The 26,702-nt window shown below is 38.5% G+C and overlaps 1 protein-coding gene across 1 annotated transcript in view; it reads left to right on the plus strand.

Annotated features, from left to right (window-relative positions):
• The window catches only part of LOC127632816 (fibulin-2-like), an 80,205-nt gene that overhangs the window by 16,034 nt on the left and 37,469 nt on the right, over positions 1–26,702 (plus strand). Inside the window, exons 3-7 of the mRNA XM_052111601.1 lie at positions 8,717–8,825; positions 10,917–11,046; positions 11,620–11,809; positions 16,087–16,293; positions 23,629–23,739. Of these exons, the coding sequence (XP_051967561.1) occupies positions 8,717–8,825; positions 10,917–11,046; positions 11,620–11,809; positions 16,087–16,293; positions 23,629–23,739 (747 nt within the window). The remainder of the gene's footprint in view (positions 1–8,716; positions 8,826–10,916; positions 11,047–11,619; positions 11,810–16,086; positions 16,294–23,628; positions 23,740–26,702) is intronic.

A 26,702-nucleotide genomic window follows, 5' to 3' on the forward strand; every position in this document is an offset into this window, starting at 1 on the left:
AATGCCACAGTCGAGGAATTATTTTTTCCTATGGTGAGTTTTTTTATACCAATTTCATGCTCATTCACACCAAAGTTTGCCTTTGCTTTATTGAAGTCGTTCAGCTTATCTTTAATGGCAGTAGGACAAATGGGCATGCTCCAGGCTTTCCTCCTTTTGTTTCTGTTTTTACCCACTTTCCATTTCACCTTAGCATTTTATGCATGCCATTCGTATACTAGGGTGTAACGGGTTGCCATTAGCAACTATTGTTCATTTGGTATTAGTAAGTGAAAGGTCTGTTTTGAACAGTATATACCTGGAAATCACTCATCAAGTACTTTAAATGCCATAAGAAACCAAGCGTGTTTTTTTTTGCACAATAGAGTTGATTGCATACACCACATTGTTATTTTCAGGAGCAATTAAGATAGGATTCTATCCCAACATGGAACAATGCCACTCTCAGCAAAGATTTATGCACCGCAATCAAAAAACAAACAAAGGGTTTGTTTTATGTATACAGTAAGTGTTCAGACAAAAGTGGATGACATCATAGTCTCAATATCATTATATCAACATCGAGAAGACTTCTCAAGTATCTCACACTTCGAGATGAACTACCAATCAGTTGACTTTGGTCTTTAGATCTCCTCTCAGTCATGTTTGAAGTGCAGCTGTTGACTCAATGGTAAACAAAGAGGCATGATTTATAATGTGTGTTTACATGAGTCTACACAAGGAGCTAGTGCTCTCACACATTGCACATTGTCTCTTAAGAAGTTTAGTTGCTACCAGTATGGTAACATAGATTTTTGTTTGTTTCATACTATATGTCTGAAATTATTTAGACTGGTGATTTGACCAGATGTAATAACTTTTTCAGATGTACAATATGATTGTGGTGGGTTTACCATAGTTATTTCTAGGAAATATAGAGATGATTGGTTAAAAGATTCAAAATTACGATGTTAAGGTAATAATGTCATCTGCTAAACCATAAACTAGTTGATGTCATTGTCTGGCTGTACAGTAACACAAAAAACGAATGTGTCTGCTGTTTGCTATAGGGGAGACGGGGCTAGATGTTACACTTGTTATTCCAGTGAATATTTCTCAGGTAACATTTATTTATTTTTCTAATAATTAATCTTTAATTAAATTAATGAGAAGCAACATAGCGTGAAGTCTAGGCTACAAAAAACGTATGATAATTTTTGCCATTATTGCCCAGGAAAAAAGATACAGTTTATTGAACACACGTTGACCCACTATATGGGGTAAGTTGTCACAGCGGAACCTGTCATTTAACAAGTAGCATAGGTTTTATGTGAATATATATGCCTCTTTTTAAATCTACACCCACTTAAACAGCCTTTCAGAAAAATTTCAAATTAAAACAATTTTGTGGATTAAAATTATTCATTAAAGCAAAAAAAAAAAAAAAATGGAAAAGGTATTGCACAAAAATGTCTCTCAAAACTCAGATCACTGGTCTGATATGTCTGAATCCCTGGATGTGCGGTTGTTATCAGAGATATCGACTGCTAGATGGCGCCATTGGCCAGTCAGAATCGAGTATTCCAGATTGCCGTGTAATAAGCATAGTTTACACTCTCAATCAAAAATAAACACAATCAGACATTTTTGTTGACTAAAATTATATGCCATGTATTATATGCGAGTAAAATTTACACAAATTAATGAATGGGACTGTAAAGGTATTCAATGGAAAGGAGGCGGCGAGAACCGGCTTGACGATATAAATAATAGTTTAATGGTAAACTTAAAAGACAACATAAACACACATGACGGACATGTCCGTAAACGATCTCTCTCTCCCGTACGACACCCTGCAGTCGACCTTTATACCTCGGAGGCTTGATTAGCCTAATACGGGACCGGGTGCGTAGGATCACGACCCGGCCCCGCCCTCCTCCCTGCCACAGGGACATTATGAATAATTCACTACATTTAAAGGACTTTTTTGTCAAAAGACCAAATTTATGACTAAAATAAAAAACTGTTCGAAAATAACACTGATGTTAAGAACTGACAACGTCAGTCAACATTCAATATATTGTATGAAATTAAAGGAACAGTCCAGGAAAAATACAAGTGGAGCTTAGTCGACAGCATTTCTGGCATAATGCTGATTACCACAAAAAGAATTTCAACTCGTCCCTCATTTTCTTTAAAAAAGCAAAAATCGAGGTTACAGTGAGGCACTTACAATGGAAGTGAATTGAGCCCATTTTTAAAGGGTTTAAAGGCAGAAAGGACTTACATTAATTCTTCTGTTAAAACTCGTGTATTATTTGAGCTGTAAAGTTGTTTAAATTGACATTTTTACAGACAGTAAAAATGTCTGGACAGTGTTGGATAACGTTACTTTTAAAAGTAACTCGTTAGAATATTGCGTTACTCCTTAAAAAAGTAACTTAACTTAAAAGTTATTTTTTTATAGAAAGTAAAGCGTTAATTTACTTTTGCGTTACTTTTGCATCACTTTTTTCTGACAGCCACTTTCTCATCTGCTATGCTATGCATTCCATACAAATAATCCATGCACTGCATACAAGAGACATTACAGGTCATGCAAGCTACTGTACAACACTCATGTCAAAACAGCATAGTAAACAAACAGATATTTAGAAAGTAGGTCTTCACACCATATTTATAATAAAGATTCAATAACATGAATATGCATGATTTGTTTTTCCATCAACATGGCAGCCAATATGAATAATGAAGAATGTGCGTACAGACGCCACTTCAAAGGCGCATGTTGACACAAATTGAATGGAATCCTTTTTAATGTTACCAAAATGTAAAAAAACGGTTTGTTTGTTTAATGAATCAAACTACTTGTTTATTATAAAACAAAAATGTTGAATAGTTTTAGAAACGTAAGTCATTTTCTCTGCGTACACAATCGATGAAGTTACTCGGAGCCACTGATCCAGAGTCATCTTTTCTCATCCCATTCTCCCAGTTACAGGGAGCTGTAACAAGGAGCAGTACGGCTGCATAAGTCAGTGAATTGAGCGAGTATTTCACCATGTGTATCATGTCGTGGCCAATGAAAAACTAGTCTGATAATCCCTCTGCCTAAATGCATTTACTGATTTTTTTAATGCAGCGTGTATTAACACATGAATCAATTGTGTTTCATTCAACCGAATGTTGACTTCATATTACTTTTTTATATTAAATTGCATGCGCATTTGCGAGTTGATTGACAGGCGATGTCTGTATCTAAAAGGTGACTGGCTTTTTTACCTGCGAGGCAGGACTTCCTTTCTACATCCATTGACTGTTGGGTGCCAGAGCTAGAGTTAGAGAATGCCTGAAAGATGAAAGTGTCATTTGCCTTACCAGAAGGTCAGTTATTACAATGATGATAAACAAATGGTTGTCCAGAATATATAATACATTTTGCATTAAAGGCATTCCTCGTCACGGTTATATTTATTTCAAATCTGTTTGTGCAGTTCTTTTCCATTAACTGACTTTCAACAGGGGTAATGTGAGAATAAGTACTAATAAAAAATAAAAGATTTTCATCCATGAGCGGAGAGCGGCATGACATGCGTGCTGAGAATGTAAAAGCTCCTGGCAATTGTTCAAAGTGCTGAATGCATAGATATTGTTTAGAAAATGGAGGGTTAAAGTATGCAGCAGTTTTAAATGTACATGGGAAAATGGACATACAGGGCTCAATACCTAAATGCAGCCAGAAATAAAACCAATGTTTAAACCCTTCCAGTCCCTTATATCAAATTGATTTACTTTGCAAGTTAGTAGTCCTATGTCTGTGTTTGGTAGTGTATTTGTCACTGTTAAAGCCTTGTCTTGAGTGCTGCTCAGATTTTAAATTGTGTCCCCTGTGAAGTGACATGTGTCATTAATCTTAGAGTGTGTAATGAGATTTTAAATAAGTTTGAATAGCTGTTATTCTTAGTTTTAAGAGCAGGCATTGGAACACCTGTCATTCACACATTTCTACACACCACCCACCTCTTGTGCAGTTGTTTATGAAATATTTTAGCTAGTTTTATAATGTATTCTGCTACTAATAAGAGTGTAGTACTCTCAGCTGTGTTTAAAACCCATTCCACAGTATTCCACAGATTTTCCCCTAAAATCAATGCAAAAATAATGTCTGCAGGTTCTGCCTGGACCAAGTTAGTTTGTTGCTCAATGCCTGGTTTGCAATATAAAATGTGCATTTTATCCAAATCATCTTGCAGATAAACATGATGTACAGCTTTTGTATACAGTTTACCATATTGGTGCATGCATGATGTTGATGTTTCTACCGTATTCTGTCCTTTCTAATCCACAAACATACAAACAGAAATTCACTTTGGACTTCCTGATTCCAACTGGGGATGAAAGATTTGATTTGTGCCATTTGATAAAGCAGTTTAAAACATAACTGAATAAATCAACGGTCGTTAAACATCTGTTTCTGTGAGAATGAACAATGAATCTATATCACAATGGGAATACAGTATATAACCTATGGATGATTTTAAGTCAAAGCCTTTTCTGAAATTCAAAAGCTGTTTAACTTGTTGGCATTTGCCACTTTGAGGTACAAATGTTACTCCACTAGCTAAAGGGTCAATCGGCTAAGTGAAATTCAACGCATGACCTCGAGTTTGTCATCACAGATATGTCAATGAACTCCAGGGGTCCATGAATGCTTTTGAGAAGATTTGATTTGAGATCATTTGGGATATTAATCTGCATTTTGTGGCTGATTATGGCATTTGTCTAACCCGGTTTCACAAATAATGATTGAATCATTAAAGGAATAATGAAGGAGGAAGGAAGGAGTTCAAGTACCTCGGGGTCTTGTTCACGAGTGAGGGGACAATGGAGCGGGAGGTTGGCCGGAGAATCAGGGCAACGGGGGCGGTATTGCACACGCTCTATCGCACCGTTGTCACGAAAAGAGAGCTGAGCCGGAAGGCAAAGCTCTCGATCTACTGGTAAATTTTTGCCAGAAATGGGCTTCCACAGAAGGGTGGCGGGCTTCTCCCTTAGAGATAGGGTGAGGAGCTCAGTCATCCGTGAGGAGCTCGGAGTAGAGCCACTGCTCCTTTGCGTCAAAAGGAGTCAGTTGAGGTGGTTTGGGCATCTGGTAAGGATGCCTCCTGGCCGCCTCCCTAAGGAGGTGTTTCAGGCACGTCCAGCTGGAGGAGGCCTCAGGGAAGACCCAGGATTAGGTGGAGAGATTACATCTTCACACTGGCCTGGGAACGCCTCGGGGTCCCCCAGTCATAGCTGGTTAATGTGGCTGGGGATAGGGAAGTTTAGGGCCCCCTGCTGGAGCTGCTGCCCCCACGACCCGACTTCAGATAAGCGGTTGAAGATGGATGGATGGATGGATTAAAGGAATAGTTCACCCAAAATGTTTTCAGTGGAACCTATCAGTCTCAGTCACCTTTCACTTCCATTGTATGGAAAAAAGAAAATTATTAGCGAAGAAAGTGAATAGTGTTACTTAAGCAAAACATTTTTTGTGTTCAATACATGGAAAAAAGAGTCATAAATCAGTTTAGAACAATACAATGGTGAGTAAATGATGACAGAATGCTCATTTTTAGGTGTACTATCACTTTAATTGCTTTCCTTTATACGTTCACTCTGTAATTTAGGTCAAATCCATGGCTTTCACAAATCTCTCTTGTTTTGATACTGATGTTCTGTGACCATCTGTAAAAGAAAAGTTTGAACTTTTCGAACTCAAAGAGGACCTGTTTTGAAGAGCGCTTTGTTTTGTAAAAATCTGCTTTACAGATGACCTAATGTTGATCAAACACAACAATGGCAATGGTCCTCGTTTTTTGCACCACCCATTCATGTGAACGTTCCTCAAAACGTGTTATCAGTGGGATGTTTTCAAGACAGACCTCAAATTTCACAGAACAACACGATCAATAGTGAGAATTAATTACGCTGATCCTTTTGAAATCTCCTCTCAGTATGCAGGCTATTGGAAGCATACTTGAACAAAATCCTTGAGAAGGATGTTTTAATGAAATACAAAGACCTTCATGCAAAATAAGATTGTGCTTAAAGAATGAGAGATCTGCCGTTGAGGAGCACTTACAAATTCATGATTATTTGGCTTCAGTGTTCAATGATATTTGTTGTAAGGAGAGTGTGCGGTAGTAAGAAAAAACTGAAAGCCATTCATGAAAATGATCAATCAAGCAGTCCTGCCTTCATGGCATCATAAAATGACATCGACATGTATGCAAATACACCCTAGCACAAATAAACAAACCAAAAAAAAACAAATTTCGAGGTTTAGAAAAGAGAGCATAAATCACATTTTATGGCTGTGAAGGTAAAACAGGAAAACAGAGACTTTTTATCTTGTTGATTGCGGTGAGACATTGTTTTGTCCCGGGGGTCAGTTTGTGTTTTATTGAATGCTGTAAAGGCTTATTTCAGGTCACTTGCAGTCTCTGGGGACTCTTTGCTAATGAGAGTTTTCTCTGTTATATTCAGGCCAGTTTTAAAGACATAACTTTTAACACATCCTTATTAAGTACAAGGCAACTTCTTGTTGATGATACCTTGTGTTCACTTAATCAGAACAACAAATATTGGAAATGTTGTTGCAGTGCGGCACTTTTGGTGCTCAGTGTATCATATTTAAGTTTGCTCAGGCAGACTTCTCAGATTTTCTGTGCAGATTTGGGGAGAGTCTGCGGAATGGATTTTAACAGGGTTAAAGTAGTACGCTTTTATTGGAAGTTATTAGCATAATCGTATTAGCCAAAATATTTAGTAAACTTGCCAGGGGTGTAGAATGTAAAGAACTTTGTGAATGTCAGGCATTCCGATTTTTGGGAAATTTGCAGAGCTTTTCTCAAAGTTCTGCGGTCGCATATGTCACGTGGCAGCGTTCCAACACCTCTTGACCTGGGAATTTATGTAATTACTGTAAAAATCTTTAAAAATCATATAGAGAGCACTCACAAATAGCCAATTCTAACTTAACTGTAAGAGATGAGCATAACTAGAAAAATGTATATTCACTATTGAAATTTATGTGACTTTTCTGAAAGATTTTATTGGTTTCCATTGCTTTTCCATTGAAATTTCCACATTTTCATGACTGTGTGGGCCTTTTTGACAGATTTTAGAACTCTGTTAATAGCTGAAGATGGGGTAAGATAAATGGGGTAATATGCCCACCTCAGAATTGGGGCAGATTTACAGAGCCAACAATTGAAATATAAATGAAATCTGTCATCTATACAGGCAGATAAATCGAATCTTTAAGCCAAGCAGGCTCACAGAATTAAAAACATAATGCCGTGTAACACGCTAAAACAAATGATGATCGCAGGTAAAGGTGCAGAACAGTATTGCATATACCATTCCAAGTGTACTCCAGATATTCCAAAATATGCATAATATATCGTAATTGGGGAAGAAAAGTGTAACAATCAACTCATTTTGGCCAGTTTGGTTTTATAGACCCAAGAAGTCACAAATCCGAACAAAACCTTCTTAATTTAAAGTGAGCGTTTGTTTCCTCAGTCTCTCACCATACGTCAGTTGTGAGAGTGTGCATGTAATCTGAGATGGCCACTGACATCATGACAATTGATTATTAAATTACGTAATCGATGCATCAGAGTTTCAGCATAATATAACACCTGTTAATACTATTATTAAGCATAACAAAATATTAATAATTTAATTTGGGTCTGCAAGCTTTCATTTGGCATTTGAGGGGCTCCTTAGCAAAAGGGCAGGGGCTGGAGCCCCTAGAGCCACCCCCTCTGCTCGTGCCTGGTACATATTCATCAGCTAGTACTGTATATAACTCAAAGAATAAATTAACCTTTCAGATAAATCTCTTTGACTGGGACTCTGTTATATGATTTGTCTGTCATAATTCAGTTATGATTGCAAAATTACATCAAATATTTGATTTAGTATTTTACATGAAATGACAAAACTGCATTTTTAACAATGACATCAGATGTATTTTATAAATTTTGTAAAAACAAGATGACCGCTGGGATATGCTGACACAGAAGTGGGGTAAGGTGGCCCCTTTTCATAATTTGTCATTTTGTGATATGACAAATAAATTAGCAAATGTTTTTATTTATTTCCAGTTACTGCTCATTGCAGTTATCAAGCCCTCTCTACTTTTATATACCCTCCACATCCCAAATTACTAATTACTTCTAATCATGTAAAATTCGTTTAGCTGATTCACAGCATGTCTGACTTGCAGAGCCACATTTTTAATACTGTATTTAAACGGTTTTCATGGTTCTTTCCATTGAGCTGATTTTGCAAGCTTAATTGGATTCAATCCTTCATTCTCTCTGAGGGGTGAATTATTCAAAAATAACATGAGTTTAATATGAGTCAATAATAAATTGTTGTTTTCTTTGTATAGTGACTCTCACAATTTGTTAAAAAGATCAGGTGGATATGCTCCTCGAATTTCCCGAATAGCTGTCTCTTGCATCATGGTCTTATCGTAATACGTTGCTTTTCAGTCAAAGATAAAAAGATGGAGTCAGTTCATTATGATGCCTATGGTGATGTTCATACCACATTTCTCTCGATATAGCACTGCAGATTAAATCTTTTATGCTTCTTCTATTGATCCAAGTTGGGCTTCTTAGGTGATTTGCCTAAAGCTACATTTCTTGTCAGAAACTCTCAACACTCACTGTGTTTTCAGCTCCAGGTTTGGTGGAGAGCTGTTGCATAGCTGGACAGAAATGGGCTGAGTCGAAGCAGTACTGTAACCATATGCCTGTCAAAACAGAAGAGCTCAGCTCTGTGTGTGGGTAAGCTGGCTGAGCTTTTCAATTTGTCTTATTTGCTAGAAGTAAATTTCCTCTGACTTGTATAAATGGCACTAAAAATGTGTAATGTTTCAATACAGGACCTTAGGGAGCGCAGGATCCCTGTTGTAGTAATGTGTGGCTTTTGTTTTTATGGCTCTCATGAACTCGCCAGAGAGCAGCCGCTCAAACAGGAAGTGGGTTTAGTGCAAGCGGTACATATTAATGTTCATGGTAATGAGAAATGCAACTTGGTTAAAGCTGAGGTTTTCAATTTATTTGGCCATTCCCTAATTAGAAAAAAATTCTAAGCTTAGAAAATGAATTTAATTTAAGAGTAATGCCATCTCCAAAACATGAGTAATTAAGTTTTAGAACTGTTTAAGTTAAGTGAAATGCATAAATACCTGTACTTCAGCTGCACATGCACTAGGAGGATTAAGAGAGTGTCAACAGGGTCCAACTTGACCAAAGGGGACACTGATCACCCTAATGGTGACATCACAACTATTTGCAAGAAAACAACTTAAAAAATACTACAAAAGAGCTAAAACCTCTAGGAATGTTTAATAACAACTATTTAAATGCCCCATAATTCCTCTTTGACCAAGGAAACATAATTAAATCATTTGAGCACAAGGGATTATGGGTATTCCCAATAGTCTCAATTTTATACTGAATAGTTTGAGCCATTAACACTTAAAATCTTAATGATTTGTAAAGATAAATAAGTTCACGGAACTTAGATATTTGAGATATACTATTGGTTAGGTTTAAGATTTAAGGTAGTGAGAGAGGATCTTGTAAGTTATGGATTTAAAACTCGATAGAGCATTAACCTTAAAAACCTCAAAAACTTTAGAGAACATTTAAAGGGATAGTTCAACCAAATATTTAAAATATCTTATCATTTACTCACCCTCAGGCCATTCCAGATGTGTATGACTTTCTTCTGCAGAACATAAATGAAGAATTTTAGAAGAATATTTCAGCTCTGTAGGCACATACAATGCAAGTGAACGGGTGCCAAAACTTTGATACTCCAAAATCCAAATAAAAGGATCTTAAAAGACTCCAATAATTAATCCATGTGTTCAAACACGATATGATAAGTGTGGGTGAGAAACAGATCAATATTTAAGTCATTTTCTTTAGCATAAATTCTCCTCCCTGCCCAGTAGGGGGCAATAAGCATGAAGAATGTTAATCACCAAAAACAGAAGAAGGAGAATGTCAAAGTAAAAGTGAAGAGGAGATTTACTGAGTAGGGAGGAGAATTTATAGTACAAAATTATTTAAAAATGGATCTGTTTCTCACCCACATCTGTCATATCGTTTCTGAAGACATTGATTTAACCACTGAGTCCTTTTATGTTGCCCTCATGTGGATTTTGGAGCTTCAAAATTTTGTCACCCATTCACTTACATTGTATGAACCTACAGATTTGAAAAATTCTTCTAAAAATCTTCATTTGTGTTCTGCTGAAGAAAGTCATACACATCTGGAATGGCATGAGGGTGAGTAAATGTTAAGATATTTAACATTTTTGGGTGAACTATTGCTTTAACTCTCTTTTAGTGCCACTCAATGGATTTTTCACCTCTGCAGGGCCATTTCTAGCCATATGCGGGCACTTGGGGCCCCCGAGCCACCAGGTGGCCCCACAAAGCAAGGTTGTTAATTATTTATTTATTACATATACTGAAGACTCCAGCATCTGTGATGGCTCAATTATAGGTGCCCCCCTTGTGGCCCAAGAAGATAGGATGAATGCAATTTCGGGGGGCCTCCATGTAGAATTTTGCTTCGGGCCCCCATATGCTTACAGTCCTGCACCCCGGATTTGCCACGATACACATAAGAAACCTCATCAAATAATTTTTCAAAACTCCCACCACATTCACATATATTTCACAAGGTCAGGGTTAGTTTCCAAGGCTAAGCAGACAATTCTCTCTGAACAACTAGGATTTTCAGCAGCATGACCAGTGCATCAACTGTAGAAAAGGTGATGTTTTGTCTTGATTTTAGAATTAGTATTTTATTGTTATTTAATTTTTATTTTATTGTTTTGTTTTTTTGCTTTTTATTAGTGTTGTCCAAAAACAATGCTGCACAGGGGCTCTGAGAGAGAGCAGGTGTCAGGCTGGCATGAACGCAGCGAAGGCCGGACTGGTGTGTGAGGGAGGAAACGGCCCACTCTGTGGAGAAGACTCTCAAATGGTAAGATCTCAAAGGGAAACTGTGCAATTTTTAGAGCTACCAGTGGCACCAAACAAAGCTGAAAAAAATAATAATGGCTGTCTCCAAGTTTCCAAAGAAAGCAATAATGATGCATGGCTTCTTTTGGCTCCCCTGTGTATGGAAACAATCATTAGCACAAAGTCAAATATCGGGGTTACTGTTGCTTGTATGTATTTTCAACAAACATTAAGTTAAACAGACATAAATGATACCTCAACTTATGCTAATGTTGAGGAGAGGATGGTTTTGATTTTTGTCTGCTGACCATCAAATGGGTGAAAAAATCACATAGAGTTTAGTCGTCCACTGGAGGAGGATCCCAAGCCGTATCTAGAGACCAGAATATCATCAGAGGTCAGCTCTTTTGATGTGAGCCTTAATTAACCACCTAGCAACCGCTCAGGGTACCCTTGTAACGCCTTAGCAACCACGCAGAACATCTTAGCTACACCCTAGTGGCAAATTTGCTCTCACATTTTATTCAGAAAATGAAAAAAATCAAGCAATTTTTTTATTTAGTTTGATCATTTTCGTCTGCATTGTTTCGTGTAGGATTGCTGCAGCTGCTGTGAGCTGGGTCTGCGTCTGCGCAGGGAAGGCAAAGGATGTGAAGCGCATCAGTACCTGAGCTACCCATGTGGACACGTCTTCCTCATGTGCTGTGAAGATGGGGAGGAGGGGCTTGCTCCCCCCACACTGAGGAAAAAAGAGAGGCCTCAGCCGACCACCATTCCTAAGAGAGGTAAATGACTTAAATATTTTCCTTTAGACATATTCCTTTAACAGAATGTCCAGTCATGGGTGGGCATTCATAGTCATTTACAACAGCTTTGAATGCAGCTCATCCAATCCGAATTTAGAGTCAGAAATATACATTTTTAAAATGCATATACAAATATTGTAATAGATCTACCTACAGAACCAAGTAACTATGCAGACGTGCAACCTGTTTTTTTGGGTTGCGACTCACCAGTTGAGATTCATTGTTTTATACTACCGAAGAATTGTGTTTGTACAGCAGAATGAACCTATGGTATTCAATAAGTAACCTGTAGTATATGGCAGATTTCCAGCGGCTGAGGTCTCGGGTGAGAGAGAGTTCATATTTTTATTTAGCCGGACAGATCTAGACCGGCTGTCATGCCAAGAAGGGGTTGGGATAGGGGACCTGGAATTTTCAGTTACACTTCGAGCTAAATTTTTCTATACAGTTATCAGTTAAGCCCAGTTATCTCTGAGCTTATGTCTTTAAATTGACATCAAAGTGCAAGTGTAATACCTTCATAATTGTTCTTGTTGGTTTTAAAAGCCTGGATCATATTTGTAATAGTCTAAAGTCTTTGGCAGTGCCTTGGCTTTCAGTTTCACATTCAAGTTTGTCACACTGCTAGCCGAGGGGTTGACATTGATGATAAGATGAAAGAATGATGCCCAGAGCTCATTGTTCAGGTGTCACGTAACCATTCAGAATAAAGTGCAAAGATGCTGGCAAGCTGGGCTGAATCAGATGCAGATGGCAGAGCATGCTGTTGTCTTTCTTCCTGTGCCAGCAAACTTTCATTCAGTCTCAACTGTTTCATTCGAATAATTTCACTAACTTTGGCAGGATCTGCATGGCAACATAGTTCTCTCCTTATATTTCTGTTGAGCCTGTGTATTGTGGAATACACTGGGGTTCAAATGTCTGAGTCGACCCTTGTGGATGCTTCATTTTGCATTTTTCTAATTCAATGCAGTTTTGTTTTCATGACTAATTATATTGTCAGCATTACCTGAAAAACCTGACAATTTGAGAATGTTCCAAAAAGTATCTAATGTGATTCACATGTATAGTTTCGTTTTATGTCATAACGTTTCCGAAAATGTTTTGTTCATTGCCACGTTTAAATTAGATTCCAGATTGTCGATGGACCCAGACTTTAAAAACCCACTGTATGTTTACAGAGGAACAAGTCCTGATATTAGCTTTAGACTGTGTGTACAGTAAAATGGAGATAATGTTTATTAAAGCTGAATAACGTGGTTCAACACTGTCCAGGCTTTTATTTTTTCACCCCGAGCACCCATATCAGTGTAACGGCAGAAGTTCATTGCTCAATCGTTACTCCCACATTTATTAACTAAGCCCCTGTCAATGGACCCAAGTCTGCTGCCCTTAGAATGAGACATAAAACCCAGACTTTACCTCTTGCCATCTCTCCAATGGCACATTCCTTTGGTCCAGTGCCTTTCTTCCTCTGAGAAAGCCTATCTGATATCATGAGCCGAGGTGAAATTAGCTGTAGCTGTGTCAATACTTTAGGGCCGGTCTCATTTCCGTACTGTGGTGCACAAGCAGATGACATCCTGCTAAAATAGGTCCAATTAGATGCCATTTTCCCTTTCTTTCGGGAGAACGTTGCCAACTGCATCATCTCTCGCTGTAACATCAAAGGTTTAAGCAATAGTAAAATGGCTGAGAGCTAATTATTCCACAAGGGATGCTTTCCCAGGCCCCCCTGCAACATCGCAACCCTAACATGATTAATTATAGCAGAAATGATTAATCTCCCTGCATTGCATTTACATTCTGTTAATGACTGAGAAATATTTACTTTACACCAGTGTGCCGTGTAAGGTGAAGCTGAGTCTGTTTATTATGTTTAAATGGACGTTAATTGCCATGTCAGTCGAACAGCAAGTGCAGGGCCTTACCAGATTGGTGTGCCATGTTGGAAAGAGTGTTCATTAACTCCATCCGAGGTTCTCCAGGATTAGGTGATTGTGCATTTGGAATTTATAGGATGTGATTGGCAGGTGGAGAGCACTGATGGTGTGGCATGAACAGCTGGAGGAGGTGGAATGGCAGATGTTGACTGGCGTGTCATTTTACAGTAATATATAGTAGGTTAGTGTACGAGCAGTCGTCGTTGCGGGGTTGTTCTGGTTGACATCTGGTTTATCCTTGAAAAATGTGAAAACATTCATTAATGGCACTTTGATGTTCATACAAGTGAAATGTGTAATTGAAAAAGCTGAGAAACAACATCGACCTTCAGACTAACACAGAAAGTCTCTTCTCATGCACCATCGGTAAAAAAAGAGCTATGTAGTGAAGTGAACCTAAAGACAATACTTTTTAATGCATGATTTTCAATCGCATTATTAATTTCAACCGCACAAGGATTTAAGACGTCACAGCATCTTTTACTGTTACTGAATAATTTTCTGTACTGCTTTGAAACAACGTGTGTTGTGAAAAGTGATATACTGTACAAATAATTTGAGCATAAAGTAAAAAATGTCAAGGTAGTGTAACCATCATAAAATCAATTTCAAAAGATGAAGAAAATCCTTACAATGTTATGAAGTTGCGTGGCTTAATATTTAACCATTATTTCTTAAAAAGAATGAGAAGTAGTGAGGCAATTCTGTTTTTTAATTATACTAATATAATTATAACCCTAATATAATGACAACCCAAAAGAATTCCTTCAAATGCACCTTCAAATTGATTTTTGTGTGTCGAGGTCAGTAAAACTAGTCAAATATTTGATAAATTGACCTTTTAATGACATGACAGTTAGTTCAGGTTCAAATGGCAAATGGCATGACCCAAAACTTTTAAAATGTATATTTGCAAAAATATATATTACTTTAAAAACATGCTTAAAAGCTTATGTTTGAAAATGTTCATTAAAGGGATAGTTCACACAAAAATGAAAATTCTCTCGTTATTTATTTATAGAAGTTTCATTTTTGGGTGAAATATCCCATTAAGATGTGTACACTCACATGTACGCAAGGTGTAAGGAGAATATGTTATTACTTATGGTCACTTGACATTTACTGTAAATCAAAACATGAATATGTCACACTGACACCTAGGGATTTGGATGCAGCATCATTCAAACAAAATAGCTTTTATTTTCCGATGCCAGTGTAGAAAGTCTCTATTCTCTGTAAGCCATGATTAATTAAATACCTTTTAAAAAAGTGCCCAATAACAGGGCGGTTACTCAAATTAATCGAGAATTATCCAAACATGCCAGCCCCCATGAGGGGACCCTCTCCATGTAGAATAAAACAGCTTTGATAGGGCTAATGAGATGACTTTGAGACTTCATCTCATGTGAGTGATCATCTTTATTTGTCACCAGGGTTGGGGAGTAACGAAACACAAGTAACGGAAATACTTTTTTAAAATACAAATATAAGTAACTGTATTCCACTACAGTTACAATTTAAATCATTTGTATTTAGAATACAGTTACAATCAAAAAGTATTTTGATTACTGAAGAGATTACTTTTCAATTTATTGTCATTTTTTCATTTAATATTTAGTCCTTTCAGATGAAAAACATTTATACATATAAATTATGTGATCCAAAGTGTATTTGAACAGCGGTGAAACACTTTCTTATGATGTGTTACATTCATACGAGCAGACAGAGGAGTAAGTTTGAAGCAGAAGAAATAGAAACAAACCTTGAGATTGTCAGCTTTACGCAAAGCTAAAATGCTATTTCTAGCCATTTTACATGCACATGTTAACAGACATGATCATATTTTATCCAGAATATTCACATTGGATCATAATTTCTTTTTTCTAGTAAGACCTTTGATATTAGGGCAAAAAATTTTTTTTATTGTATTCCTGTAAAAATATCTAACAATCCTTAAAACAAGATCAGTTTTATTATCTTGTTGTAGAAGCAACACTGCATAAGATATTTAGGTTTTTCAGAGAATGTATTTTTAACATGTGTGTTTTGTCTTACTGTACTGGCAGTTTTTTTATAGACAAAACAAGTGTAAGTATTTAGAATATGTTACTGACATTGAGTAATCTAGTGAAATATGTTAGCATGTATTCTGTAATCTGTAGTGGAATACATTTAAAAAGTAACCCTCCCAACCCTCTTTGTCACTGATCCAGTAACAATGGAATTAATAGTCAGCAGTGTCAATAAAACATATTTAAGATCATTTTTGACTCAAATCATAATCTCAGTCTTACTATCTCATCACTACTTCAGAGTCAGACAGTCAGTTTCCGAAGCAGGCTCTGTCTGTTGGAGATGTGGATCATGCAGCAAATTCACTGGAGGATCTGGAGCATGAAGACAGGTGTCAGAGGTTCTCAGCCTTCTGCCATCACACCTGCATCAACACTCGGGACTCTTACATGTGTGCCTGTCACCCTGGATACACACTCCTTCAGGATGCACGAACCTGTGTACCAGGTTAGTTCAGCCCCTTTCTTTGTAGTGGTAGTGATGGCTTTCTGTAAAGCCTGCTTTAAATAGGCTCTTTTCTATATTTTAAATATCTGTTTAGGGATTTACCGATATCTACATTTTTGATGATGGTATAATTATTTAAGGCTTTTTTCTTCAACTTCCAAAATTAACATGTTTCAACATTCTATTTGTAATGTAAAGGTCACATTAAAATGTATAATTCATAATTTATTTTTGGTTTGAGAAATACCGGTAGATTTTATTGTTTTAACCTTAAAATTATGAAGATACAAATTAAGAGTGAAATAAACATAAACCATTTCAACATTTATTTAAAAGATTTCTATAAATTTTTCCAAAAATCACAACCGTCCCACAGTTATGGTGTCATTTCCACCACACCAAACAATTTAGCCCCAATATATATATACACAGCCATGGCCAAAATTATTGGCAGTGACATACATTTTGTGTTTTGCAAAGTTTGCTTTTGTTTCTATGGTATACTGGAAAACAATGATAAGCATTTCATGAGTTTTAAAGGCTTTTATTGTCAAAAATATTCAATATATGCAAAGAGTCAATATTTATAGTTTTGACCCTTGTTCTTCATAACCTCTGGCATGCTGGATATCAGCTTCTGGGCCAATTCCTGACTGATGGCGATCCATTCTTGCCTTATTAGTGCTCGGAGTTGATCACAATTTGTGGGCTTCTGCTTGTCCACTCGCCTTGTGAGGGTTGACCACAGGTCCTCAATGGGATTAAGATCCGGGGAGTTGCCTGGCTGTGGATCCAAAATTTCAATGTAATGATATCTGAGCCACTTCATTATCACTCTTACCTTGTGACAAGTGCTCCTTCATGCTGGAAAATGCACGGATCATCACCAAATTGCTACTGGACGTTTTGATACCATTCTTTATTCCTGGCAGAGTTTTTGGGCAGAATTGTGAGAGGGCCCACTCCCTTGGATGAAAAGCAACCCCACACATGGATGGTCTCAAGATGCTTCACTGTTGGCACAACACAGGACTCATGGTGGCGTTCACCTTTTCTTTTCCAGACTATCTATTTTCCAGATGTCCCAAACAGTCAGAAGGGGGCTTCATCAGAGAAAATAACTTTACACCAGTTTTCTGCTGTCCAATCCTTGTACTTCCTGCTGAATTTCAGTCTGTCCTTGAAGTTTTTCTTAGAGAGAAGTGGCTTCTTTGCTGCCCTTCTTGACACCAGGCCATTGTCCAAAAGTCTTCATCACAATGTGCGTGCAGATGCACTCGCATCAACTTGCTGCCAATGTTGTGTAAGCTCTGCACTTGTGGTGACACGATTCCGTTGCTGACTCCTCAGGAGGAGACGGTCCTGGTGCTTGCTGGACACTCTGGGATGCCCTAAAGCCTTCTTCACTGCAGTTGAACCTCTCTCCTTGAAGTTCTTGATGATCCGGTAAATGGTTCTTTCAGGTACAAAATTCTTTGCAGTAATTTCCTTGCATGTGAGGCCATTTTGATGCAAAGCGATGATGGCTGCACATCTTTGTTTAGAGGTAACCATTGCTAACAAGAACACAATGATTGAAAACACTTCTTCCCTCCTTTTATAGCAAACCGTCTGCTCTTATGATCCAATCAGAATGATAGAGTGATTTCACCTGACTAGTCCTCGTTCACACTTTCCCAGGTGCTGCTGATATGATAAGTGAAATGATGTTAGCTGGTCTTTTTGTGCCAGAGCCAAAAAACAGTGAAATTTGGGTTTTTGTTATAAAGTTCTTTTCTTTTTTTTAGCCAATGAAGCTTTTTGCAATTATTTAAAATGCATCTGATCACTCTGGACAATAATCTAGAAACAATCAGCTTTAGATGAAACATTAGACAAGTGATGTTGGAAGAAAACAATGAAATATCAAGGTATATGATTCGAGGTAGAATATTTGTATTGAGTGTCCTTTCTAATCAAGCTGTGAAAGAGTGTGAAAATATGTGTGTATTTAGGATATATAAAATATTAGCTATAAATTTAGCCTCAGCAAGACAAGGAATCTGCTATTTTATTTCAAAAACGTTAAATATGTCATTTCCTTCAGCATCATTTTCATCACAGAATTCTATTAAACACAATACAGATTTTGAGATGTGCTGGAAATGACACTGTGGCGGCAGTTTTCATAAACTTCAGAAGAAAAATATATAACAAAAATAAATAAATCTCTGTGATGCATGTAAATACACTGTTGGGCATTGTTTATAGAAGGAAAATAGTGAGAGTGTGAAACTTTATTTCCAAGAAGTCTACAGTGCCAAAAGTACCTGAAATTGAAAAAATGGCTAAAAACGTCATGGTTACTGTTTTAACCTCTGTTCCCAGATGGAGGGAACGAGATGTTGCGTCGAATGTAGTGACACAAGGGGTCTTTCTTGAGAGCCTTGCGTACCTCTGATCTTGAAGAGAATTTGCATGTCCAGCCCCCGGACATACGGGTATAAGGGGAAGCGGGTGTGCATCTGTCAGTCAGGTTTTTGCACTGAGGAGCTGAGAATAAGGTACGGCCAATCACAGTGGTAGGTCTAATGTCGCGGCAAAGAGGACACAACATCTCGTTCCCTCCATCAGGGAACAGAGGTTACAACAGTAACCATGACGTTCCCCTTCTGTCACTCACTCGACGTTGTGTTGAATGTAGTGACACCAGGGGTCCCATTTCAAGGCTCCATACACTAGACCGTGTTATGTGAACTGCTGACACAGGTGACTCTAAAAACTTACAGAAGCAACTGTATCGGCTGCACGTAACTCTCCTCAACACCCCCAGAAAAAGGTGTCATATACAGACCTTAGGTTCCCAGCACCTCTGAGGGGGGAACAGGTGCTACATGACCATCAAGGGAGCAAGCCAGCCAGTCGTGGTCTTTTCTCTCTCTCTATGTTTCTCGCTTAGATCGTAAAGTGGCTGGGGCTATCTTAACACTATGAAATGCATTGGGGAAGGCGATCTTTCCCGATCCTATTCTTTCAGGGGGAAAAGACTTGTGGAGACCACATCCTGCCCAGACTAGGAGAAGGTGATATGTGGCCAATACACCACATGGGTTGTCAAGCCACACGTGGGAGTGGCGCGGTGGCAGGTCCTACCTGACCGGGGGCAGTTTGTGGGGATTTACCCGCTGAAACAGAGCCTGCTGCCATCGCCTCCGTCGTCAGCCGGGTCGTCCTCAATCCTGTGGGAAGGAGCGACACGGGGGGCAGCTGAAGTGGCATTCACCTTGTGGAATGAAAGCCATAATGCTGCCATGGTCATGTTCTCACAGTGAGTACATGAACCATCCACAAATGCTGCCTCAGTGTGATCGCTAGTCCAGGCACACGAGGCAGTGTCCATGACCGTCAGTCTTGGAGAGATATCGACCGCATCCAGGAACTACACAAAGGCGGAAGGGCATCTTTATAAAGACGCATCCTGAAATGGACGTTCAATGCCTGCTTGTGTATTGCTCTTTGTGTAGACTTTTTTAGAGAAAACAAAACTCTTTTAGGAGGAACACTATTTTAGAAGGAGGCGCTGTCGAATCGCCCAGGGGCATGGACTGCACAGCGTGCAGAGAGGGAGAAAGCCACTGGTGATGTGCCGTAGATTCAACAGTAGTGCTTCGCCAACAGAGGTGAGTGGAACAGTAGTGAGATTCAGCTTGATTCTGCACAACAGCTCAGCTCCAGAGAAAAAATCTGACTGACAGACGCACGCCCGCTTCCCTTTATACCTGTATGTCTGGGGCGGGACATGCAAATTCTGTCTGCCAATTTCTCATTGGCCTTTTCTCAAGTTCAGAGGTACGCAAGGCTCTCAAGAAAGACCCCTTGTGTCACTACATTCGACACAATGTCGAGTGAGTGACAGAAGGGGAACTCATATGATGGGTGACATTATAAATCTTTAATCTTTTGCCTGTTAAAAAAATTCAAAACACTGCTCAATGTACAGCAATGAACCGTAGAAATCTATTTAGTACTTTTGAAGCCGGGCATAGGACAAGAGTATTGTAGTTGAACTGGAAAACAAAGGGCCGATATTATCTGTTCCAAAATTAAATGAACAAATTGGCTGATACTATAAAGTCCCTGGCAAAACAAATACAAAAAAATACATTTATGCAGTTTTTGTACTGACTTTGTGGGAAAATCTGCAGAATTCTGTGGATTGGATTTAATATACAATAAAATGTGTCAAATGAAGCTGAGACCACAATTCTTTTATTGGTAGCTTATAGCAGGGGCAGACTGGCAACCAAGAACGGCCTTCGAGAAAATGTATCGAGCGGGGGTGGTGTCAATGTCAACATATTGACTGGGGGTGGGGGTTGTGGCAATGTGTTTCACTGTCCCTTTCAGCATATCATGGCCCCCTACATCTTATCACGGTCCACTTTTTGTTGTTTCGCAGCCGGCCCAAAAAGGGAAAGTCACAGTTCTCCTGATGGCTGTTCTCCTTTGGCTGATAGAATACTAAAATTAGCTAAATGTAATAGATTCTGCATCAATAAGGTCACAGAAATATATCATGGATCCCATTCTTATTGTTGTTTTTAAAGGAGGCAAGTAAAGGTCAATTTATGGGCCCTATTTGTATAATATGTAAAGGTAGTTTCTACACAAACAGTTATTAACATTCTTTAATTAAAATAAATGAGAGGGAACAGGATTTATGCTATTCATACAACCTCACAGCAGAGAACTGCCTCTGCATACAATGCAGTATATGCTACCCTCATGTTTATTTATTACACAAAACAAACAGCATCAGTCCTGCATTAAACAGAGGAATTAGTCTTCATACCTGCTAAGCATTCTAAAATGATTTGAATTCACCTCATATAACACTGCATATACTGAAAGGTTGTGATGCACTTAGGTGCCAGAGAGTTGATGATTTATAATGAGTGAGTGAACTTCCTGATAGGCCTATATAATTTTTTTTATACATTTTGAACTCTAAGAAACCATATGACTAATATTTATTCATTAAATCTAAAGGGTGTAATCTGTGCACCACTAACGTCACCAAAATGTATTGCGGAGAAAAAAGTTTTTTTATACAGCTTTTCGGAATACTTCCTCTGTCCGGCAATGGTATAAAAAAAACGTATAGTCCCACCCCAAACTCACACCATTGGTCGAGTCACTGCTGCTGTGTTGGGCTGGCCGGGAGGCTCAAACAAACACAGCAATGTTTTAATAGCAGCAACAGTGTTTACAGTTTTCGGGGAAAAACTACCTTCGATTGACTTATATTTGACTGTACTTAAGTGGCGATGCCAGAAATCTTCAAGTGGTGGACTTTGGTGATGAAATGTGTGTGGACGTCTATTCTGTGCCTAATTTCATCATGAATATAATGAAGCGTACCCCTTTCCTCAGCCATCATGAGTCAAAATTCATAAATTTTCACAGCTTAATACTTATGATGCACAATTACTGGTACAATTACAATAATAATTTGTTTTTGAACAATCATTAAGTTTATTATTAGTAATTTACCTTAATAGGTTATATTAATCAGGGGTGGTTGTAGACCATTTGAATTGGGGGTGGGGGGGGGGGGCCCAGTTGTGCTTGTAAGGGGGCAACTGTATTGTACCTTAATTGTCCTCTGTAGACAAAACAGATGTAGTATATACATGCAAAAATAATTATAATGAATGCCTGCTAAATAAGAGCGATCTCAACAAGTTTGGCTCAGGTATATTCTATAAGTTAGAACATCAGATCCAGATCGGTGTTGTGATCATAACTTGTGAAATTGTGCTATAAAAGTAACTTAACTTACATTTACAACAGCACATATTATACACATACACATAGTAGAACTGGAGCTGGCACATCCGGAGATGCAAAACTATTGCTGAAACGTCTACCTTATCTCCAGAAATTGTTGTCTCGTTATTCGTCTGACATACATTTTCTCCTACCCGCGCTCTCTGGTTCAACCATTTTATGACGATATCATTAGCACAATTAGGTTAAAGAATATATGACTATATCATACAGGCATAAAACATTGAACTCTAATGGTCAACACTTGTTGTAGCTGGAGAATTATGCCTGAAAATGCGCAGATGGGCTTTCATTAGCTAGCGCTTGTAAGGGACCGTCTGAAAATTCCACGAAGATCACAAAAATGTCAGAGGTGTCCAAGTATTCATTAATTAATTCAATTAAATAAGTTATACATACAATTTACAATCTTTAGAATGTGTAAATGTTTTTTAAATAAGTGTTTAAGACTGAACATGCAAGGCAGTTGCATTGAACACTTGGACATCATTGATGTTTTATCACAGTGTGTGGAATTTTCAATGAACCATAAGCAAATATTTAATAAATATTGAACTCAAATTTTACCCCTAAATATTATTATGCAGTCATAATACATTGATATTTTTAGATATAACTTGATTGGTCTATGTTTTATGATGTGGGATCACTGAACCCTCAGATGGGTTTCTTTACTATTTTCTTTAAATATAATCAAGTGTGCTTCTTCAAATGCATGTCTTTGTGTCTAACAGCATTTCTTGTCATTAGTTACTCCTAGACGTCTTACTGGTCACCACCAGCATTTGCAAACTATTAGTACATTATGGCAGATTTGCTTGGGTGGACCAGTGCCGCTCTGGCCCTTATGTGGCCTCGCTCCTCTTGTGTATATTAAATGGGGAGAGGAAAAAAGTATTTTAACATACAAAAATTAGAGCTTTAGATAGCCTGAGTCATTTTTGCACAGAGTTTAAATACTGTCGTAACTGCAATTTAACATTATCCGCTTTTCATTTTGAAACTCTAGAGTAAACGAAACAAGACTGAGGTGATGGGAGTCCAAACTGTTATGAGCAGTCTATCTTTGTTTTGCCTGATTCATTTCAGTTTGTACTTATTTTTCCTGTTCCCTTGGTTATACGGCCAAAAACTAACATCGTCACCGCATGTGTCAGTATTTTATTTGTGTCCCTGGTGACATGGAAGTTTTGAGAGAGCTAGTTTTGGCTCTGGCAAGAAACTTGACAAACGAGCTCATGTCAGTAATGAACTGATACGACAACGAGTAATTTCTCTTTAACAATCTTCAGCTGAGTTTTTGAATGGTAGGATTTCTGATGACAGATGTGTGGTAGCAAATCACATGGCACTTTCCATAATTTCTCTTCTGGTCATGATTAATTGTTGTAGAGAAACTCTCAATCAAATGCAGTTTGCAAAAAGATAATTTGACAGTATACTAGATACAAAAAAGAATGATTATAGATATCATCATTGTAAATGTCATTCATTTTCCTCTCACAGAGAACCAGGAGGAAGACAACAGATTGAGTGAGGAAGACAGGCTGGGCTCTATACCTCCAGTGAGACAAGAAACCACCACTCAAACGCCAGCGTTACGTAATCCGTGCACAGGTATGTAATATAAGCCCAAGTACGTATCACCTGATTTATTACATGACTCTCTGGAAAACTTGATTTTGAAAAACTGTATGATTGATATAGCAATGCCATGTCAGCTGCGCTAGTTTCACAATTCTCTTATCATTCTGCAGTCTTCTAGTTCTCACATACTAAAACTATTTAATTATAGCTATATAAAAGTCATAAAATGTACAATAAACCCTGTTTAGGGTGATACCTTACAGGGGGTCTAATCTACAGTCAGCCCCTTGATATCTCAAAATAAACCTAGACAGGGTGGCCAGGATCCTGACGTGGAGTGACTACTTACCAAATAAATAATCAAATGGATATGAATAATTTTAGTTGAAATTAAGTTATTATGTGAGAAGAAAGAGACCACGGGATCTCCAGTAGCAGCTGAATTCAACCTCCAATTTGAGTTCTGCCAGTGGTTGTATTGCTGAAATTACCATCTGACTGCTCATTATCCTGCTTATTACAAGACTACTTGCCAAATAAATAAATTGACATGAAATATTGAGTTGAAATTATTTTATTAGCTTACTTGTAGAGACCGAAGATTGAAATGAGGAGTAGGAAAGATTAATTCAATACCCATCTGATATCACTGTCTATATCCCAGATGTGCGATCATTATTCTGAAATATCAAACCACTGGATGGTGCGACTGTCTAATCAGAATTTTCGATAATAACTATCTGACCGTACATTTTTTCTTACATAGCAGTGGGCAAGGCTGTACTGGTAATCTGGCATACCGGGCATTTTCCCCATGGGCCGACGCACTTTGGAGCCGATCAGGGACGGACTATCTATCGGGCCGCGATAAGCTTAAATGGGCTGCCGTGTTATGCAGAACGGACCACAAAAAGGTGCAGGGATAAGGACAGCGAACACCCCCAAACCCCGGTTTTGGGCCATGTAAAATCCCAGGCCGATTTATCATCCCAGTCCAGCCCTGCCTGTGAGGAAAACAAATCTCTACCTTTCAAATGCACAGTATAATGCCCTAGCCAAATTCCCCCCATTGGCCCCTATCTATCATGGCCTCATATTAATCTCCATTCCTGAATTGGCTACATCACTCTACTCTCTCCTCCCCACCAATAGCTGGTGTGTGGTGGGCGTTCTGGCGCACTATGGCTGCCGTCGCATCATCATCCCTATGCTATGTAAAGCGCTTTGAGTGCCTAGAAAAGGGCTATATAAATGTAAGGAATTATTATTATAATGCTTCTGTGTAGTAATGGCTTTCAAATACATGTACAAGATTCCAGACATGAATAAACTGCAATCCCAATACGCTTGGATTTATTCTTAAACACGGCACGTTATATGCATTACCGAGTCTATTCCACAGAATGCAACCCTCAATTTCCTAAACCTCTCAGCAGGTAATGAGGTTCACGCCCATTGGACATTCATCTAAATACAAAGATATTCCTCAAATATCTACTGTACCACAACTGTCAGTTCACATCTCTCTAACCACAATCCATCTCTTCAATACAATTTCATTGCAGGCAAAGCTGCAGAAATCCATATTCCATATTATGTTCCACAAAGAAAGTCCTCTGTCTCCACATCCTCCCTATTTACGTAGAGTTGGAGTGAATTTCTGGCAGACATGATAACAGCATCTTAGCTTACATCCTTGTCAAAATAATGTGAAATGTGTTTTGGGTTGGAGAACTCAAGTCCTCTGTTTGAAATAAGCAATGTCATTTAGCAGCCGATTTATTAAACTTTTCTTGGCATAATGGGTTGCTTTGGTGAGCAAGTAACGTCATTATTTTAAATGTGAATTCAATCATCTGTAACATTCTGGCACTTAACATCTAGATATAAAGTTCAGTACAGTGATGCGGTGGGGTGAGCAAGAGACAGACTCAGTATGTGTGGTGTTATTTAAAATAACAAACACAAAAAAGGGAGAATATAAAGTGTCCAATGCGCTGGGAATATGTGAAAGATGAGGGTAAAATCCAGGTATAATGAGCTATGGTCTGGCGGCTGTGACATGCTCCACTCGTTGGTCCAGAGCACCAGGGCTGGCAGCTTCTCAAGTCAAGTCAAGTCAAGTCAAGTGGTTTTTATTGTCGTTTCAACCATATACAGTTAGTACAGTACACAGCAAAACGAGACAACGTTCCTCCAGGACCATGGTGCTACATAAAACCAACAAAGGACCAACACAGGACCACATGAGACAACACAACAAAATAAAATACCTATATAAAATACCTATATATACCTATATAAAGTGCACGTGCAAACATGTGCAAAGTACAGGACAGTACAACAAATTACTGACAATGAACAGGACAATAGACACAGTGCAGCGCCGCCAGTACTCAGTAGTGCAAAAAGATGACAGTTTCTAAAAACGTAAACATAACATACTATGAGATAGTGTTCTATGCACATAGCAGTTATTGAGGTAGCAGACAGTTATAAAGTGACTGTAATTAAAGTGCAACTCAGGACACGTGTGTGTGTGTCAAACCAGTCTCTGAGTATTGAGGAGTCTGATGGCTTGGGGGAAGAAGCTGTTACACAGTCTGGCCGTGAGGGCCCGAATGCTTCGCTACCTCTTGCCAGATGGCAGGAGGGTAAAGAGTTTGTGTGAGGGGTGTGTGGGGTCGTCCACAATGCTGGTTGCTTTGCGGATACAGTGTTTTTTGTAAATGTCTTTGATGGAGGGAAGAGAGACCCCAATGATCTTCTCAGCTGTCCTCACTATCCTCTGCAGGGCTTTGCGGTCCGAAACGGTGCAAGTCCCAAACCAGGCAGTGATGCAGCTGCTCAGGATGCTCTTAATAGTCCCTCTATAGAATGTAGTGAGGATGGGGGGTGGGAGATGTGCTTTCCTCAGCCTTCGAAGAAAGTAGAGACGCTGCTGGGCTTTCTTGGTGATAGAGCTGGTGTTGAGGGACCAGGTGAGGTTCTCC

This window comes from Xyrauchen texanus, chromosome 39, assembly GCF_025860055.1.
Source record: "Xyrauchen texanus isolate HMW12.3.18 chromosome 39, RBS_HiC_50CHRs, whole genome shotgun sequence".
NCBI lineage: Eukaryota > Metazoa > Chordata > Actinopteri > Cypriniformes > Catostomidae > Xyrauchen > Xyrauchen texanus.